At 37.8% G+C, this 19,795-nt stretch overlaps 1 protein-coding gene across 1 annotated transcript in view; it reads right to left on the bottom strand.

Annotated features, from left to right (window-relative positions):
• LOC126458370 (guanine nucleotide-binding protein subunit beta-2-like 1) overlaps nucleotides 1-19,795 on the bottom strand; it is a 102,035-nt gene that overhangs the window by 41,006 nt on the left and 41,234 nt on the right. Inside the window, exons 3-5 of the mRNA XM_050095344.1 lie at nucleotides 12,759-12,869; nucleotides 11,844-11,942; nucleotides 1,611-1,721 (exon numbers count right to left, since the gene is read on the bottom strand). Coding sequence (XP_049951301.1) covers nucleotides 1,611-1,721; nucleotides 11,844-11,942; nucleotides 12,759-12,869 — 321 coding nt within the window. The remainder of the gene's footprint in view (nucleotides 1-1,610; nucleotides 1,722-11,843; nucleotides 11,943-12,758; nucleotides 12,870-19,795) is intronic.

The following is a 19,795-nucleotide window of genomic DNA, read 5'->3' as shown; positions in this document are numbered from 1 at the left end:
GCAGTCAAAATTGCAAAAATTTAACTGAAAGCTAAAACAATGAAAAATTCCCGGAATTCCGAAAAATTCCCGGGTTTTACCCGGTTTTCTCCCAGATGAAAAAATTCCTGGGTTTTTCCCGGATTGTATACACCCTGCTAACAGCCTTTGTATATGACCAGAATTTCTTTTGGATTTGGTGAAACGTTGTTTGACAAGATTCTGCTGAATGAGTGTACTATGTCACACAATTTAAATACCCGGGAAGGCATGAAAGCAGGTAATTTAACATGTCAAGTAGAAAGTACACCATTTGCCAAAATTATGGACTAATTTCGCTGTTTCATTCACACAGAAGTTCCATTCCTACAAATCACAATTACATTTAGGTTCCATATTATAAATGTTATTTCTGTCACTTATAAAGTTAGGTGATCTTTGTAGGAAAATTTTCAAATCCATATGACTATTTGTTACAGAAATTTCTAGAAACTACTGCAAGTATCACTCTAAACTTTTTTCCTGTGCTACGATGAATAGCTAACCCACAAGAAGACAAACATTTGAAGCAATTTCTTACAAACTAATTATCTTAAGATTATTACTCTTCTAAGCAAAAAGACTTCTCGTTTGAGTTAATACAGGGTGATTCACAAGTGTCTTCAGGATTTCAGTAGGCAACTGTGCAAAAGCTACAAGACACAGAAAATAGACAAACCCCAGGGGATTGTAACTTGAACAAGCTCAATATGGGCATTTGTGACACAGCACATAATGTGATATTCAACTCTTGCCTTTTTGTGTCCTTGAGCTCACTAAATGAGAATCAGTTATGACAGTTCAGTGATTATTTCGTACCAAATATCAGGTAGAAGGAACCAACAGACCAAACTAATGTGTGTGCTGACATCATAGCAAACACGTTCATCACTCCATTATATGCCACCATGTCCTGACATCTACCCCTAATGGTGAACTAAGCTGCTACACCAGGGAGTGAATTACAGACAAACTTACAGCAATGCTCTATCCACTGATATGTTACTTTTTGCATAAATTTTGTAGTTTTTGAAGTCATTCTTTGAAACCCTGGAGATACTTATGAATACCCTATAAAATCACTTTATATATGCCGTTACCAAGTATTATGAAAGAGTGAAGAAAATAATGGGAATAATATCTGAAAATATGAGCCAGCAAAGCAGACAGTGCACAACTCTGGTACTGTTACAAAAGAAACTGGCAAAATTAAGTGCTTGAAGAGACAGAAAACAATGTATAGCTGTAGCTTTTTGAAGTAAATATTATGCAGGATATTTCATACTATCAGTTTTTATATTTATTATGTAATACTGTATAATAAAATAAACATATAATTAGTAGTGCACACACACACACACACACACACACACACACACACACACACACACACACACACACACACACACACAGAGAGAGAGAGAGAGAGAGAGAGAGAGAGAGAGAGAGAGAGAGAGAGAGAGAGAGAGAGAGAGAGAGAAGAGAGAGAGATGAGAGAGAGGAGAGAGAGAGAGGCGGGGTGGGGGGGGGGGGGGGGGGGGGGGGGGAGAAAAAAGGGCACAAAGTTTTAAGATGACTCATGGATTTTCTACCTTGCCCCCAGAAGCACAGAGAGAACCATCTGGTGAGATGGTGACTGAATTCAGGTAGCCTGTGTGTCCAATGTGGTCAGCTTTAATCTTGCAATTAGAAAGTCCCCACACCTGCAAAAATTAAACTATATTAAAATATTGGTGACAACTGGGTCCACAGCCTTCATCAAATTTTTAAATGAAGTCATTCATTCTGCTTTAGGTTGCTAAAATATTATTTACTGTGACTGGAATTTCGATACAGGGTCATTTGGGGTGTTTACAGATTTTCAGAGGATCAAATTCATGACATTTTCCATGACTTTTTCATTACCTCTTTAGTTATATTCAGGATCACACGAAAATAAGCTAGTACAATGACAAACACTTTTTTGTGAGCCTGGAAACTGTTTGAAATGAAAGCTGAATGCAATAATTCTTGTGTCAGCATGAATAACTTAATTATGTATGACTTTTAGTATACCATTCATCAAATGCTATAAAAACATTTAACTCTCACATAGAATGGGGTATGACTATTTTCAGATATATTTATCATCACATCAATATATTGAAAATTTACAATCTTTCTCAAGACAATATAATGATTCTGAAGGTACAAAATCTATGTCAAATGTTAAACTTCACAGTAAACATCTAAGTGTGTAAGATTCTTAGCTAAAACTAGAAAATTTCAGTATACAGGGTGTTACAAAAAGGTACGGCCAAACTTTCAGGAAACATTCCTCACACACAACGAAAGAAAATATGTTATGGGGACATGTGTCCCGAAACACTTACTTTCCATGTTAGAGCTCATTTTATTACTTCTCTTCAAATCACATTAATCATGGAATGGAAACACACACCAACAGAACGTACCAGCGTGACTTCAAACACTTTGTTACAGGAAATGTTCAAAATGTCCTCCGTTAGCGAGGATACATGCATCCACCCTCCGTCGCATGGAATCCCTGTTGCACTGATGCAGTCCTGGAGAATGGCGTATTGTATCACAGCCGTCCACAATACGAGCACGAAGAGTCTCTACATTTGGTACCGGGGTTGCGTAGACAAGAGCTTTCAAATGCCCCCATAAATGAAAGTCAAGAGGGTTGAGGTCAGGAGAGCATGGAGGCCATGGAATTGGTCCGCCTCTACCAATCCATCGGTCACCGAATCTGTTGTTGAAAAGCGTATGAACACTTCGAGTGAAATGTGCAGGAGCTCCATCGTGCATGAACCACATGTTGTGTCGTACTTGTAAAGGCACATGTTCTAGCAGCACAGGTAGAGTATCCCGTATGAAATCATGATAACGTGCTCCATTGAGCGTAGGTGGAAGAACATGGGCCCCAATCAAGACATCACCAACGTTCGGTGCTTGCACCCAAACATTCACAGAAAATCTGTGTTGATGACATGATTGCACAATTGCGTGCGGATTCTTGTCAGCCCACACATGTTGATTGTGAAAATTTACAATCTGATCACGTTGGAATGAAGCCTCGTCCGTAAAGAGAACATTTGCACTGAAATGAGGATTGACACATTGTTGGATGAACCATTCGCAGAAGTGTACCTGTGGAGGCCAATCAGCTGCTGATAGTGCCTGCACATGCTGTACATGGTACGAAAACAACCGGTTCTCCCGTAGCACTCTCCATACAGTGACGTGGTCAACGTTACCTTGTGCAGCAGCAACTTCTCTGACGCTGACATTAGGGTTATAGTCAACTGCACGAAGAATTGCCTCGTCCATTGCAGGTGTCCTCGTCGTTCTAGGGCTTCCCCAGTCGCGAGTTATAGGCTGGAATGTTCCGTGCTCCCTAAGACGCCGATCAATTGCTTCGAACATCTTCCTGTCGGGACACCTTCGTTCTGGAAATCTGTCTCGATACAAACGTACCGCGCCACGGCTATTGCCCCGTGCTAATCCATACATCAAATGGGCATTTGCCAACTCCGCATTTGTAAACATTGCACTGACTGCAAAACCACGTTCGTGATGAACACTAACCTGTTGATGCTACGTACTGATGTGCTTGATGCTAGTACTGTAGAGCAATGAGTCTCATGTCAACACAAGCACCGAAGTCAACATTACCTTCCTTCACTTGGGACAACTGGCGGTGAATCGAGGAAGTACAGTACATACTGATGAAACTGAAATGAGCTCTAACATGGAAATTAAGCGTTTCCGGACACATGTCCACATAACATATTTTCTTTCTTTGTGTGTGAGGAATGTTTCCTGAAAGTTTGGCCGTACCATTTTGTAACACCCTGTATAAAACTTCAGCTGCTTCCTTTGCCTTTTCAATAATCACAATTTTTTTATTCTTGAGCTTTTATTTCTTGAACTGTTATTTTAGGATTGGCATGTTCATTTTCATTAGATTTCTTTTTTCAAGGCTCCTACTCTCTTTGATTAAGCATGCTTCACAACTAGTATAATTCATTTTGTAATGTCCACATTCAGTTGTTTCTCACTATCAAGTAAACCACCTAATGATTGTATTGCATTGTAAACCCTTCTAACAATGTTGTCTTCTTCTAAGTTTTCAACTAAAACATCTTAGTTAACATAAAAGCTTCTTTCAACTGCAGTGTTTCCATGAAACATGCAAACCAGCTTCTACACCAACTTTATGAAGTCACGGCCCACACTTTGAAGTAAAAGATGGCGGCCGAAGTACATCACGAGTGTGATATTCCTGTTAGGAAACCTAGAAAATGTGTGAAAAGTGCAAACAATTCACTGTTTACCGTAATAATATGTGCTTGGTGTGTCATATTGCCGGAAGAACAACCGAAATAAAGACTAAGGACATAGAAAAACCGATTCCGGTTACTGCTACTGTGAAAACCGAGCTTGCAAAGGAATAACATGTATGAAATGTGAAACAGTATTTCATTTTCAGTGTGCAACTGCGGCTTCAAAACGGAAAATATGGTTATGTGTAAAATGTGATCAAAATGAATGAATAGTAAACTTAAAAAGGACTGTAAAAACGAAATTGTTATGGCGTTAATAGAAGAAATACATAACTTAAAATACGAATGTGACGTACTTTCATATATGATAACAGAAAATCTTAGTACAACTCGCACTGATAGAAGACTGGATCCTAGCACCCAAGTTTCAAGTGATGAAATTTCGTCTCATTGTAAAAGATGCAAGAAAAATGTGAAATGTGGTGTGAAGTGCAACGAATGCTGTCTACTATTTCACTTTAGATGGGGAAAAGTTGATCCATCCCTTATAGAAGACATAAAATTGTTGACAAATTGGAAATGTGAGGAATGTAGGAAAAGATCTAAGGCTATAAGCCAACAGGAAGTTTACCATAGAGAATTTAAAACAACAATGGACAAACTAAATAACGAATCATCATCCCAGTCCACAGGGCAAACACATTTTCAGAAAATCAGTAGAGGATGGATTATGCCTCTAGTGCCTCGCAAAGTAACAAACACAAAAGTGAATAGTTATCTTAATCTTTGTACAATCCATGAGCATGAGAATAGATACTCAGCTCTAACTCATGTAAACAATGACAGTGATCATCAAGTGACAGTCCGAAGAAGACATACCCCAACCCCAAACAAAACTGTGATAAAACGATCTCAAACGAACACAAAGGAGCTACGAAAAAATAAACACTATAATAACCTAAAAGTTTTCTCACACAGTTTCGGAGGAGGGTTAGCTATAAAACTGAAAACAGATGATGCAGCAGGAAGGTTCAAAATTCAGGGACTAGTAAAACCTAATGCAAGATTACGCCAAGTTGTTGACAGTGTTTAAGAAGAATGCAAGAATCTATCCTCAAACGACTATGCAGTAATTATAGGAGGTGCTAATGATGTGTATCACAATTAAACAGTTGCAGCAACAAAAGCACCGACAGTCCTTGGGTAAGCTAACACGTACCAATGTAATAGTGGCTAAAATACCAAACCATTATGATCTAATAGAACAATCATGTGCGAACAACGAAATTAAAAAAGCAAATAACCTCTATAATTCAGTATGTAAACATTTCAAAAATTGAACAGTGACTGACATGAATGATATTTCAGACTGCTGCCACACTACAATTGTGCCCCTTAGCAAACCTTGTCACTGTAACAGAGCTTGTCATACAAGCCATGGTCAGCATCTAAATGACTTAGAAAAGTCACTTCTAAGCAGGTATGGTACAGGGAAACTCCCAGTAATGACCAAATCTAACACAAGTTGGATTTGGTCACAACAGTTTGCAAGGGACAGTAAAGATAATGCAACAGAAAAAGCAACAAGTATTCCTCCCAGTAACAAAAACGATTTAATATTATTTCATGTTAATGTACAATCCCTAAGACATAAGGTTAATGAGTTACAGTACTTGGCAGACAGAATTAACAGTAGCATACTGTGTATTAATGAGCATTGGTTGCATGACTTGAATAGATTTGTGTGTACCTTATGGCTACATATTAGCCACAAAATATTGTAGAACAAATATTGCACATGGTGGAGTTGCAATCTACATCAAAGAAAACTTAAATCTGCAGCATTCAGTGATAGACCTACACAAACACTGCATTGAAGGTGTATTTGCAGTAGCAGCCATAGTATTGCATACCCAAAAAATTATCATTGCTTCTGTGTACCGTACACCAACCTATGATGAGGAAGTTCTTATAGATAAACTAAATTCACTAATCAAATTATTCACTAAACACAAAAATCACAAAATTTTTATTGCAGGTGACTTCAATATAGATATAAGGGAAAGTAGAAAAAATGTAAATGACATCGTTAACAGCCTAAAGGCACTAAACTGCTACTGTATAAATGAAAAACCTACTAGACTAGATGAATGTCTTGACAATGTAATTATTAATGTAAATCAGGATCAACTAAAGTATGATGTGATTAAGTTAGTGTTATCTGATCATGACAGGACATGAGTCAGAGAATAGGCAGCATGAACCCAGAGAGAACTGAACAGTCACTTTCAGAATACTAAAAGAGAGCAATATTGCACAATTAAAACATGAACTGAAGGTGGTAATTGGCCAAATACACTAAACAATATAAAAACTCTTGACAAATGTTTCTCTATGTTTTTATATATAAATATCATTAAAAATGCAGTAGATAGTCACTTTCCACTTAATCACAAAAAGATGCACCCCTAACAACAGAAAAAACCTCAGCACTCTAACAAGTAGTACACTCCAGAGCTCAAGCAAATGAGGACACTGGTACTTCTACTAAAAAACAATAGTGATAAAAATGAGGAAGCCAGAAAACACTATGTGACCCTTAAGAAGTTGTACAAATATGAAATAAAATCAGTTAAATGTAAAGTAAATGATGAATATATTGCAGGCTCAAAGAATGCCTGTCAAGCAGCTTGGAATACAATAAAAAGTGAAATCAATATGAGCAAACAGGAAGCCACAGTGCCTACAGACAGCAACTTCCTTAACGAATATTTTAAAATTGTGCCAGCTCTCCTTCTTCTTCTTCTTCTTCTTCTTGTAAAAATAATTCTGATAATATTTCAGCTGCTGTAACCCTTCTTAAACAACAAGCACCAGCAACCAAGAAATTCTCTTGGTCAAAAATCACCTCCGGCCACATTATCAACTCTATAAAGAAACTTAAAAACTCAAAAACAGAGGACTATTACGGGCTTAGTAAAAGTATTGTTAAACACACAGCCACTGCAATCTTAATGCCACCAACATATCTGACGAATCGCATACTTTGAGGAGTAGTATTCCCTGGATGTCAAACTGACAGTTACACTCCCAATCTATAAGAAAGGTGACAGAAAAATGCCAAACAATTATAGACCTATATCAATAGTTCCCTTTATATCAAAAGTAATAGAAAACTGCATACGTACCCAAATTTACAATTATTTTGAAAGTAATAAATTATTGAGTAAGAACCAGTTTGGCTTTCGATCTGAATTATCGACAACCAAAGCAGTTGAATGCCTCCTTAGTAATATATATGAAGGATATGATAACAAGAAACTCACTTGTGCTACACTGTTAAGATTTAACAAAAGCCTTCGACTCAGTCACACATGAAATAATGATAAAAAAACTAGAACAGCATGGTATTATAGATAAACCATTACAATGTTTTCGATCATACTTAAGCAATAGGGTACAATTAGTAAAAACGAACTATCAAAAGTCAACACCCATTAAAGAGAGGAATTCCACAAGGCTCAGCGCTTGGCCCTTTCCTGTTCATTGTTTACATCAATGACTTCTCAAATCATATGCCATGCAACAATGTACTGTATGCTGATGATACGACACTAATAACAGATTAAGAAAATCTGCAAGATGTCATAAAATACAACAAAGTAGTAACTGAAATGAGCAGTGACTGGTGCAGAGCCAACCTTTTATCAATAAACAAATTGAAAACTGAAGAAATTTACTTCACCCTGTAACCAATTGAACAGAATTTATAAAAAAAAATAAAAAATAAAAATTAAAAAAATAAATAAGTTACTAGGTTTACATATAGATCAAAAACTTACATGGGACACACACACAAATTACCTATGTGGCAAACTTGCTCGAACTCTCTATTACATAGGCTGAGACACGTTATCAGTAAAAATCTGCTAATCTCCACATACTTTTTTTTTCTTCATTCACAACTGCAATATGGGGTACTTCTTTGGGGTAACCCAGTGGGTTCAAGTACCATCTTCAAGTGGCAGAAGAAAGCAGTTAGGTGCATTTTAGGACTAGCACCAAGACAAAGTTGCAAAAATTATTTTAAAGAACTAAAGATAATGACACTCCCTAGCATATACATTTATAATTGTTTAATATATGCTAAAGAGAACGTAAAGAACTTTAAGATCTGAAGTGCATGTTCATAATACTCAAAATAATAGTAACACAGACCTTCCACATATAAGGCTGACATTAACACAAAAGAGCCAGCCTTAGCTTGAAATTTTATAACGAACTCTCGAAGGCTGTGAGCGAACTACTGATGAATAACTTTAAGCAAACAACAGAAGTGTGGCTCAAATTTATGCCATATTACTCACTTGATGAGTTTCTAAACAATGACACAAAAGATACGCTACATGAAACAAAAAATGCCATATGAATTATACCTATATGTTTGTGACAGTAACGTACCAACAAAGGCTTTTTACATGGATACGTAATATGTACCATAAATATATCTTGATACTATTGTATATTTAACTGTTATGATTTACTACTACTACTACTACTACTACTATGAATGAACAATTGTTGTATTATCGATATTACTTATAATTACTGTAATTTAAAAAAAAATGTATGAACACACTGACGATGCCAATTGCATGGAAAACATACTGAAAGGCAAATAAAGATTCTATTCTATTCTATATTTATTGAAGGTGATCACGTTTATCCTTTGTAGGATTGAATTGTTTATTTGTTTTTCAGTATATTCACAAATTTAAGATATTCTCTCTCCACTTTGTCAGCTATTGGAGTAGTCATATGTTTGATACAAATTCTTCCAACCCAATTGTTACTCGAGGATTTCTCAAAATGGAGCTTTGCGTAACTTTTAATGATAAACATGAACGACCTTTGACTATCTTTAATTTAAAGACCTCTTCTCATTAATTTTTAGGTACAGACTTTGCAAAATACCTGTGCACTATTTTCTGAAAATAAGGATAAATATTTCTGTGTAGTTCTTACTAGCAGCAGTGGCACTGAATCTAATATCTACATGATGACTTGTTTTATAACCACATGCTCTGGTCAGGTTTCTACTTTCTGATGGTCTTTTATGTACTTCAGTAACATAATTTTTCAAATGTGGTGTACTTTCAAGTGCTCTTTTCATGACTTCAATATTTCCAACCCATCTTACAGAACTGTGATATTTGGAGGAGAATCCTTCATAAAGTACTAGATAACCTCTAAGAAATTCATGAACATTCCAACCACTTTTATTGTAGGCAGTTTTCAAAGCTCCATTCACTACATGAAGTGAGCAAGTGCCACAATGAAACATTTGTGGTTGATCATGATAAATGCTGGCAAACCATGCACTTCCAAGTTCACATTTGGCACATCCACTGGAATTTGAATTACATTCACAGATAACAAATTCAAACCATTCAGAACCTCCGGGAAACTTTACTGTAAATCAGATGTGGCAGAACTAAAAAATGTAGATGTTCAAGATCTTGTAGATACAGACTGATTTTGTTCATCCCAGAAATGGACCACCAAATCAATCTGTACCTTTTTGTACAACTTTGTTTAAACTCTCATTATATAACACACAAAAGAATTCAACTTCCCTGACTTTATTAGCAAGGAGATTCTGGAAATGAGGGCCAACTCCATAAGTAATTATATATGACAACTTACTCTGGTTTAACTGTTTTCTTTTTGGCAACCATGTTGTCAGGAAACATAATTTGGAGTATGTCTGTTGTGTTTCCAGCACTTCTTACTGAAGAATGAGACATGACTATTCACAGCCCATTTAATTTCAGATTTTACTATCTCATCAATAACTAAAAAAATGTTTCAGTGAATTTGTTTTGGAACACTCTTCAACTGAAGTTCTGAAGGTTGTAGCACAAACAGGTGATTGTAATTCATTACTGTCGTTCAAATTCTGTGCAGAAGAAACTTGAATGTGCTGCACTGTTTTTACTACAGCAAAACAACTAGTTTTGTTGCCTTGAAACTAATCAATGAACCAAATCTGAATCTCTCTCCTTTTTTATGTATTCTTACACATGAAATGTTGCTAGCAATAATGGAAAGTCACATTTGCACAAAATGCTCGACAGATGGCAAATTACAGTCCACGAGTATTAGTCATATGGGGCACGAAAAGTTTTGGCTAGCTAGAAATCTATTTTACTTTGATCATCTGTAACACCTTTAAAATAAGATAAACATCACAATGGTTTTATTTTAATTATTAGAAACTTTTAAGGAAATGCCTTTCCAAAAAAGATGCAGATTAAAGATATTTAAACAGAAGTGAGAGTGGAGAGAATTAAAGAAACAGCTGTTCTAAGTGATAATCATCCAGCAACACGTGAGATAGCAACACTGTCTTGGAAAGAGCTACAATTTATACGTCATTCCCACAGGTGCATACACCACATATAGCTCAACGAAGTCACACATCTAAATTCCTAAATTTCCCCTCAAGTTTGCAAACTGCCGTAGCAGAGGCATTGCTAACATGGCTTGCACATATGGACACCTAAGACCCTACTCATAACAAAGACTTAAGTGATTTGGTAAATCTTCTATATAATTTTTTTAATTAAGTGGTCTGCTGATTACAACATTTTTGGGGGTAGCTGTAACTCACTATTCCCTTCTAGACCTCACCTGACTGACATACAAAACAAAATTCGTGACCATCCACTTAATTTCATTACCTTTACCTTTTCACTACTTTCATGACCACTTGTTCATTTTCATGACCTGTAGACATGCTGTCATTTTAAGTACATTGTGATCTACCACACCTGCTAAATGAAATTTTGATTTTAGTGTTTATCATATCTGCTGTTATTTCACCAGCTTTCTAACACGTGCTGGCAGGATGTACGGAACACAAAATAAATTTACAGCACCACATGCACTTTCTTTTATACTGCTGACCTTTATCTTATCGAGTAGGTTACAACATCCCACAATGCTTGGCAATGACCATGTGCTCACAGTGCTACCACAATAAATAATATTTTAACAGTCTAAAGCAGAATAACTTCATTCAAAAGTATATTAAAATAAATGTAAACTGTGAACATTATGTGGTGCAGACAATTTGAATGAATCAGAACTTAAATCTTAGGGATGGAAATGAGAGGACACAGACTAGAGGTACGTGAAATACACAAAACAACAACAGATTCAGACTTCTTGCACAATCAAACCACCAACTAAACCACAAATAGACACACTTCTTTCCATAAATAGTGAACAGGACACATGTAGTATGTGCAGGCTAACAAAGTCAGCAACACAAGACAATGCATAAGAAAAAACGGATTTCATTTGAGTCTCATTATTAGATAAATTTTGTTTGTGAATAAAGTTAGAGAGAGTTAGAGAGAGAGAGAGAGAGAGAGAGAGAGAGAGAGAGAGAGAGAGAGAGAGAGAGAGAGAGAGAGAGAGAGAGAGAGGGAGAGAGAGAGAGAACTCAAAACACTGCAATATGCAGCCTACCTTTACTCTCTTATCCCAACCACCAGAGACAATAATTGGGTTCTGCACATTAGGCGAAAAGCGAACACAAGATACCCAGTCTGTGTGTCCACCATCATCCTGAAACAGAGAATTTTTACAGAGAGAGATAGTCAAAGTGTTTATTTGCACTCCAACAAGTGCTTTATTTCGTATTTTAGAAGTGTTAAATATATAAATTACACGAAGAGTCAAAATAGCACGGTAAAATGCATGTATGTGAGTCAGAATGAGGAACAGCATAATGATTACTGTGGAGAGAAAGGAAATCACACACCTGCATATGACTGCTGGCACCACACAAACACCCAGCAATCAGATAATAAAACTACATTTTTGCATTTGGTCCTTGAATCTATCCTCTTAGCAGAATAAGTAGCTGAACTGAGGTACAAGAAGTTGTGATCAGTGAAGCTAAATCCATGGGCCATGCGAGTCCCTTTGAACCATGGAAGTGATATGAACTGCAACTAACATTCCTTCAGATTAGGTCTTGCCAAATAGAGCATGGATTACTTCTCCAGCAAGGAAACCAACCAATGCATTGTGCTCATGATGTGGGACATCAGTTTATGACACTCATGAGTTCCTGGTGGGGATGGAGGTGGGCACTGGGGGGTTCCCCTTCATGGTGAAGAAACAAGTATTTCTAATTTTGGATCCCTTAATATATTTTTGTAACTTCTCTTGTTTACTTTTTGTTAGCCATGCCCTTTATTATTAGTATTGTTCTCATCAATCAATATGATTTTGTTACGTAATTGACATAAAAGCTTTTTCTACATTTACGAATGACCATGAATGAGAATGCTGTTGCAGATTCTAAACCCAAACAATAACAATAGTAAGTTTCAATTAACAGATTATAAATATACAACACTGAAGAGTGTGTCTTACCTTCATTGTGTATTTGCACTGTGCCAGAGTATTCCATAGCTTTATACTGCGGTCACGACTACCAGATACTATCTGTCTGTTGTCAGCAGAGAAAGCCACACTCAAAACATCCTGGAGCAGATGATGAATTTTTAGTACATAACGACAGTATTGCAAATGATACTTGGAGAGACTGCATGTATTACCAACAATACTCTACATTCCACTTATTAGCTACAACAGAAATAGAATCCACATAATACAAAATGTAGCCATAGCGTAAGTTTTTCTTGTTTAAGACACCACTGTATGTAATGCATTCGTTTACACACTTCGGCAATGTTTCGTTTTGATCTGCGATATAATTTTTCTGGGAATTTTGAGTTGAGACATTTATGTCTGAAGCTCTCATTCATACCATGCAAGTACGCTATTCCAGTTCGAGTGCCTGCCTGTGGGCAGCCGTGTACTCTTTAGCACAGATGGGCATGGGTCAGCAAACAGACGATGCAAGGACTATCCAGAAGCTGGGCCATAGCCATGTTATCTTACTGCCCTGGCAGGCAAAGCTTGTGTAATAGGTCCACCAGGCACATAGCCTATACTATCTGTGCCTGTCCATGGGTGAACTGAAGGGCACCCGTGACCTGTGGTGAAGTACCGGAACAGGTTACGTTAGCGCATGAAAGTCAATAAGGAACAACTTTACTGAATTTCAAGATGACAGCAGAACTGAGCATACCATGAACATACGTTATTCCCCAATACTTTACATTTAGTTATTTGCGACTTTTCTTTCTCCTTGGTAATCTTTGCCTCATTTGGGTGAAGTTACTATTTCCTTATGCACCTTCTCGTGATATACCAATTACTTTTATGCTCGGATGTGTGTCTGGGAACCAAACAGAGGGAGTAATATAAATTACGTATTTATTATAGTAAAGAATTCCTAGTGTGCTGTTAACATTGACAGTGTTGATATAATACATAGCAGGCATTTGATACTGAACCTCACCAACAATTTGTTAATGTCAACGTTACAATTTCACACAAACTATAAGACCATCAGAACACAGAACTAATAATTAACCTGAATACACTTGTCCACTTACCTGACCAATACTGACTCAGTATGGGGATACCAGACGAAATTTGCAAGTGCGTAACATGACCAACTGATGTGTCATATCAGCAGATGATGTTTCATTTGTCGTCATCTCAAGGATCTATTTATATACTTTCATTATTTGGTAATTTTTAGGACGTGGGCAATTAAAGGTTCAATTGATAACAGTCGCTGTTGGGTCACTGACTATAATTTATACACAAGTTAATAACTTCAACCTAATTACACTGAGTTTTAGTAGCACTCCACATGCCACAATTCAACGTTACAATTTCACACTGAAACTATAAGACCATCAGAACACAGAACTAATAATTAACCTGAATACACTTGTCCACTTACCTGACCAATATTGACTCAGTACCACAAATGTCCACCACTCGCTACTATGGTACGATGTACTGTAGCCGAAACACCCCCGCCCCCCCAGTCACACAACTGAGACAATAATCCACATGCTCACAATTTGCTTACTAGTCGCTTGTGAGGAACGGTATCAAAAGCCTTCTGGAAATCTAGGAATATGGAATCGATCTGAGATCTCTTGTCGACAGCACTCATTACTTCATGGGAATAAAGAGCTAGCTGTGTTGCTCAAGAATGATATTTTCTGAATCCGTGTTGGTTATGTATCAATAAGTCATTTTCTCCAAGGTGATTCATAATGTTCGAGTACAGTATATGCTCCAAAATCATACTGGAAATTGAGGTCAGTGATATGGGTCTGTAATTCAATGGGTTACTCCTATTTCCTTTCTTGAATATTGGTGTGACCAGTGCTACTTTCCAGTCTTTAGTAATAGACCTTTTGTCAAGTGAGCGGTTGTATGCGATTGCTAAGAAAGGTGCTATTGTGTCTGCATACTCTGAAAGGAACCTGGTTGGTATACGATCTGGACCGGAAGACTTGCCTTTCTTAAGTGATTTGAGTTGTTTCGCAACACCTAAGATATCTACTTTTACGTCACTCATGCTAACAGCTTTTCTGGTTTCGAATTATGGAATATTTAATTCATCTTTTTTCGTGAAGAAATTATGGAAAACTGTATTTAGTTACTCTGCTTTAGTGGCACTATAATCGATAAAATTTCCATCGCTATTGCACAGTGACTGTATTGACTGTTTTTTTGCCACTGGTGTACTTTGTATACGACCAGAATCTCTCTGGGTTTTCTACCATATTTTGATACAATGTTTCATTGTGGAAACTATTAAAAGCATCTCACATTGACATCCGCACTAAATTTCATGCTTCTGTGAAACTTAGCCAGTCTTGGGGATTTTGCGTTCTCCTGAATTTGGCATGCTTTTTTCATTGCATTGGCAACAGTGTTCTGACATGTTTTATGTACCATGGTGGATCAGTCCCATCTCTTATTAACTTATGCAGTACGAATCTTATCTATTGCAGTCAATACTGTATCTTTGAATTTGAGCCATAACTGGTCTACACTTACATAATTAGCTTGGAAGGAATGGAGCCGGCCGCGGTGGCCGTGCGGTTCTAGGCGCTCCAGTCCGGAGCCGCACTGCTGCTACGGTCGCAGGTTCGAATCCTGCCTCGGGCATGGGTGTGTGTGATGTCCTTAGGTTAGTTAGGTTTAAGTAGTTCTAAGTTCTAGGGGACTAATGACCCCGGCAGTTGAGTCCCATAGTGCTCAGAGCCATTTGAACCATTTGAAGGAATGGAGACTCTCTCAAGGCATCAAGCGAATTTTTATGTGCTGTTATAAATAGATATATTTTGCGTTTATTTTTAGTGGTTTTGGTTGACATGGTTTTGAGCCTTGCTACAATGACCTCGAGTTCACTAATCCATGTATCCGTCATGACGATCTCTATTAGATCAGGATTTTTTATGGCTAAGAGGTCAAGTGTTTTCGCAATCTTTTACAATTCCTGTGAGCTCACGAACTAATTGTTCAAAGTAATTCTCAGAGAAAGTATTTAGTACAATTTCGGATGATGTTTTCTGTCTACCACCTGCTTTGAAAATGCATTTTTAATCTACCCTTTCTGAATACGGTTTGCACCTCTGTAAAAACTTCGGCAGAATTTATCTCCGGCTTTAACCAGCTTTCTGTTCCTATTACAATTTCAGCTTCAGTTCTTCCTATCAGCGCTTGAAGCTCTGGTACTTTTCCAACACAGCTGCGACAATTTACTACTACAATACCGACTGTTGGTTGGTCGATTCTCGTCGTTTCTTTGCCCTGTACCCTTTGAGACTGGAGCCCTTTTTGATCTTTCCAGAGACTAACCTAAAAAACCGCTCAGTCCATGCCACACAGTCCCTGCTACCTGTGTGACTGCATCCTGTGTGTAGTGGACAAATGTCTCAAAAGATGATAAAGAGTTGGAGAAAGACTGAATATTGAACAGGCAATTCAGTATGTAAAGGACGATAAACATCTAATAGTCATGGAGGACTGAAATGCAATAGTACTGGAAGGAACAGAAGAAAGGGTTACAGGAAAATATAGGCCTGGTAATAGAAATGAAAGAGGAGAAAGACTAAGTTCTGCAATAAATTTGAGACTTGGCTAACCATTTCTGCTAGCCACATTTCATCCATGTAAGATGTTATGGGACAAATTAGCATGTTCATAATACTTAAGCACAACAATTGCACCTGGACTTTAAATGAGTGATATGACAGCAATTGCAACAGCAGTATAAATACTATCTGCTTTTCTATTCTGATTGGAATTCCTGCATGCTGTACTAATAATGTGTAGACGCAGACAAGAAGCTATTACTGGAGAGATCAAGGGCCACACCGGGGGTCATTCCTTGGGATGTAGGAGGTGGTGTCCTTTCAAGCAGACCGTCAACTCACATCCAAGGGAGAGCGAGAGAGCGGCGTGGCAGCCACCGAGCAGGTGCCGGGCCGTGGACAGCCAGTGCCAGGGCACAATACACAGACATGCAGCTGACGTTAAACGCAACACCCTCCTGTTCCAATAGTCTAATTAGCAGGCTGTAACACACGTTCACAGGTAAACGAGAAAAACTGGCCCGATAGTATGAGGGATTTCAGACAAGTGCTCTTGACATTCCAGGGTTTGCAAAAGCATTAGCTCTGGCCACAGATAACATCCTTGAAAAGCATACTCAAAACACCACCAAGTTTGACTTTATTGCAGGGATGGTAGCGAAAACACGCTTGTGGGAAGAGTAAAATCCTACATTGGCAGATGGTCTGTGACACACGGCCTGAATCCTTATTTTTAGACTGACAGCAGCAGTAATGCAGTTGACTGGGAGTTTCAATCTTATTGAGTCACTGAAGGGAGGATGAAAAACCATTACAAAAATATACTATTGGCCAGTGTTTTTCAGGAAAGTTTAGGTGCACAGCAATCTGCCGCCAGGCCAAGGAAGTTGTGTCTTCAGAGTTACGAGTGAGAACTCGACTGGCAGAGAGGGACTTAAGGTATAAAGATAATACAACACTAACTCTATAGTTGGGTAAAAAGGATACTTGAAATCCTGACACTGACGAGAGTAACGAGAAACTTAACATCAGAAGTGGTGATCATGAAGCAGACAAAGTCGAGGCATTCTGCTACCTTGGAAGTAAAACAACCCATGACGAATAAAGCAAGGAGGACAGGGCCCACAGACGTCTACATAGGCCTTAGAGGATGCAATTTCTTAGAAATTACTTTTAGAGCAAATCATTTTGTAGTAGTGACTAAGAAAATCTGAATAGAAGAGACTAGGCATTTGACTTGTGGTGCTAAGGAATGTCAAAAATTTGGTGGACTGAGAGAATAAGGTGGTTCTCTACACAATCAGCAAAGGAAGGAACACATGGAAAACACTCAAATGGACAGAATTCTAGGGCACCTGTAAAGACATCACGGAATAACTGTCATGGTACTAGAGAGAAATGTAGAGGGTAAAAATTGGAGAAGAGACAGATTGAAACACATCCAATAAATTGGGAGAAAGCATTGTGCTGAGATGATGAGTGTGTTGCATGAGAGGAATTCATGCCAGCTTGCCTAAAACCAGTCTGAAGACTGGTGACTCAAAAAGATTCCAGCCTGTCATACGCAAGCCATCATTATCTCAATGATCATCACTAATCAATTACTGGCGTGCCATATTGCCCAATGCCTGAATAGTTAACATTGTTCCCTGGCATGCAATACCGAAGTAAATGCCAGCTGGCAATAGCCTATTGAGGTTCATGACGATGTGTACACCTAGTGACATGGGAACATCCTGGAGACTTTCATTCTCTAGGAAGGTAACACTTCCAGACAGAACTCTGGCCATGGTTGCCATTCTTTATGGGACCGCAAGTACTTTTGTCACTCAATCTATCAGCTAGTTCATTTCATTTTATTGTAGCATACCAATAAAGCCTGGAATTTGTTGATGTGTAATTTCTCTTCTTACGGGCTATGCACTGTTCACAAATACTGAAACCCTGACTACTCTCGCTATAGAAATGTAATTAATTTTGCTCTTTTCATCATATAGGCATTGTACTGTATTTAATTTTTCAAGGATCACATCATTTTCAAGATTTTACTTGATTTTTTCAATGTTCATGTAAAACATCAATTTGTAAGAACAATTCAGTCTTTCAACGGTGGTAACAATGAATAACGAATGTGCTTCTACTAAGAACACAACAACATTGCTGAAGAATGTATTTGCACTTGTTGAAAATAAACTGTAGAGTTACTGTTGTTAACTTGTACCAAATACGTGTCCTAAACAAAAATATTAATATTCTGCATTGATATTGTACCAAATGTAACATCCGTCGTGAAATACCGATCTTCATGTGTCGATGTTTTAAATTCATTTCTGAAACAAAGGAAAATTTCAAAGTGCGCATTCCAGTTGCTTCAGGCAATGTTGAAAGATCCTCTAACTACAAGCATGGGTTGTCTGAAAACAGAAATTCCCTCAGTCATTTTAGTGATAACTTTCCAGGTTCAGGCTCAGTAGTTACTGAAACCTTTCACGTTCTTAAATTAAATAATTTCTCACTAAGGGCAACTGCCCAAACTGTGTGAGTGTTTGGTGCCACGATTGCTCACTCTGCCAAAAGTGCATCCGGCACATTTCAACACAATATCTGATGAAGTTTGACGGCAATTCCCAAGACTTTTTGTGCCGATTTGTGACCGTTGATGAACCCTGGATCCATTATTACATACCAGAGTTAAAACTGTAGTCACAATAACGGATACAAAAGACAAGTGAAAGTGCACCTAAGAAGGCAAAGACCATTTTGTCAGCTGGTAAGGTGATGACCACTGTTTTTTTTTTTTTTGGGATTCCCAAGGAACAATCTTCAAAGATTACTTGGGGAAATTGCAGAACCATAACTGGACCCTATTATGCTTCATTGCTGGATTGTTTGAAACTTGCATTGGCTGAAAGACCAGGGTTGGCACACAAAAAGTTGCTCTAGCACCAGGGTAATGCACCATGTCACACGTCTGTGATAACAATGGCAAAAGTGCATTACCTGGGCTTTGAACAGGTTCCTCATACATCCTATTCACCTACACAGGCCCAAGTGCCTCCTTCCTGTCCCATAAGTTGAACCTTTAACTTGCTGGGAAGAAATCTTCATCAAAAGAGAAAATGACACTTGCACCATAGAAGTATTTTAAAGAGGTTGACAGAATCTATTTTTCCGAAGGAAAGCTTGAGGATCGCTGCACCAAGTATAGATCCCTCAAAGAAAATTGTCGAAAAGTAAGGCACAAGACAAACTTTTTTCCTTCCCTTTGTTTTACGAAACAAACCTCCCTCGTTTCACAAAACTTGCCTTGCTTGTAACATTATTTACAATTCCATCCACTTTTGTTATGCCACAACATGTTTTGCAACCCGTGAATGAGCGCACGCTGCCAGGATGTTTCCGTAAATGTTTAACACTGTGAAGTGACGAATTATG

This window comes from Schistocerca serialis, chromosome 2, assembly GCF_023864345.2.
Source record: "Schistocerca serialis cubense isolate TAMUIC-IGC-003099 chromosome 2, iqSchSeri2.2, whole genome shotgun sequence".
Classification (NCBI taxonomy): domain Eukaryota; kingdom Metazoa; phylum Arthropoda; class Insecta; order Orthoptera; family Acrididae; genus Schistocerca; species Schistocerca serialis.
The sequence above is the reverse complement of the archived record's forward strand: the minus strand, read 5'-3'. Positions and strand labels throughout refer to the sequence as shown.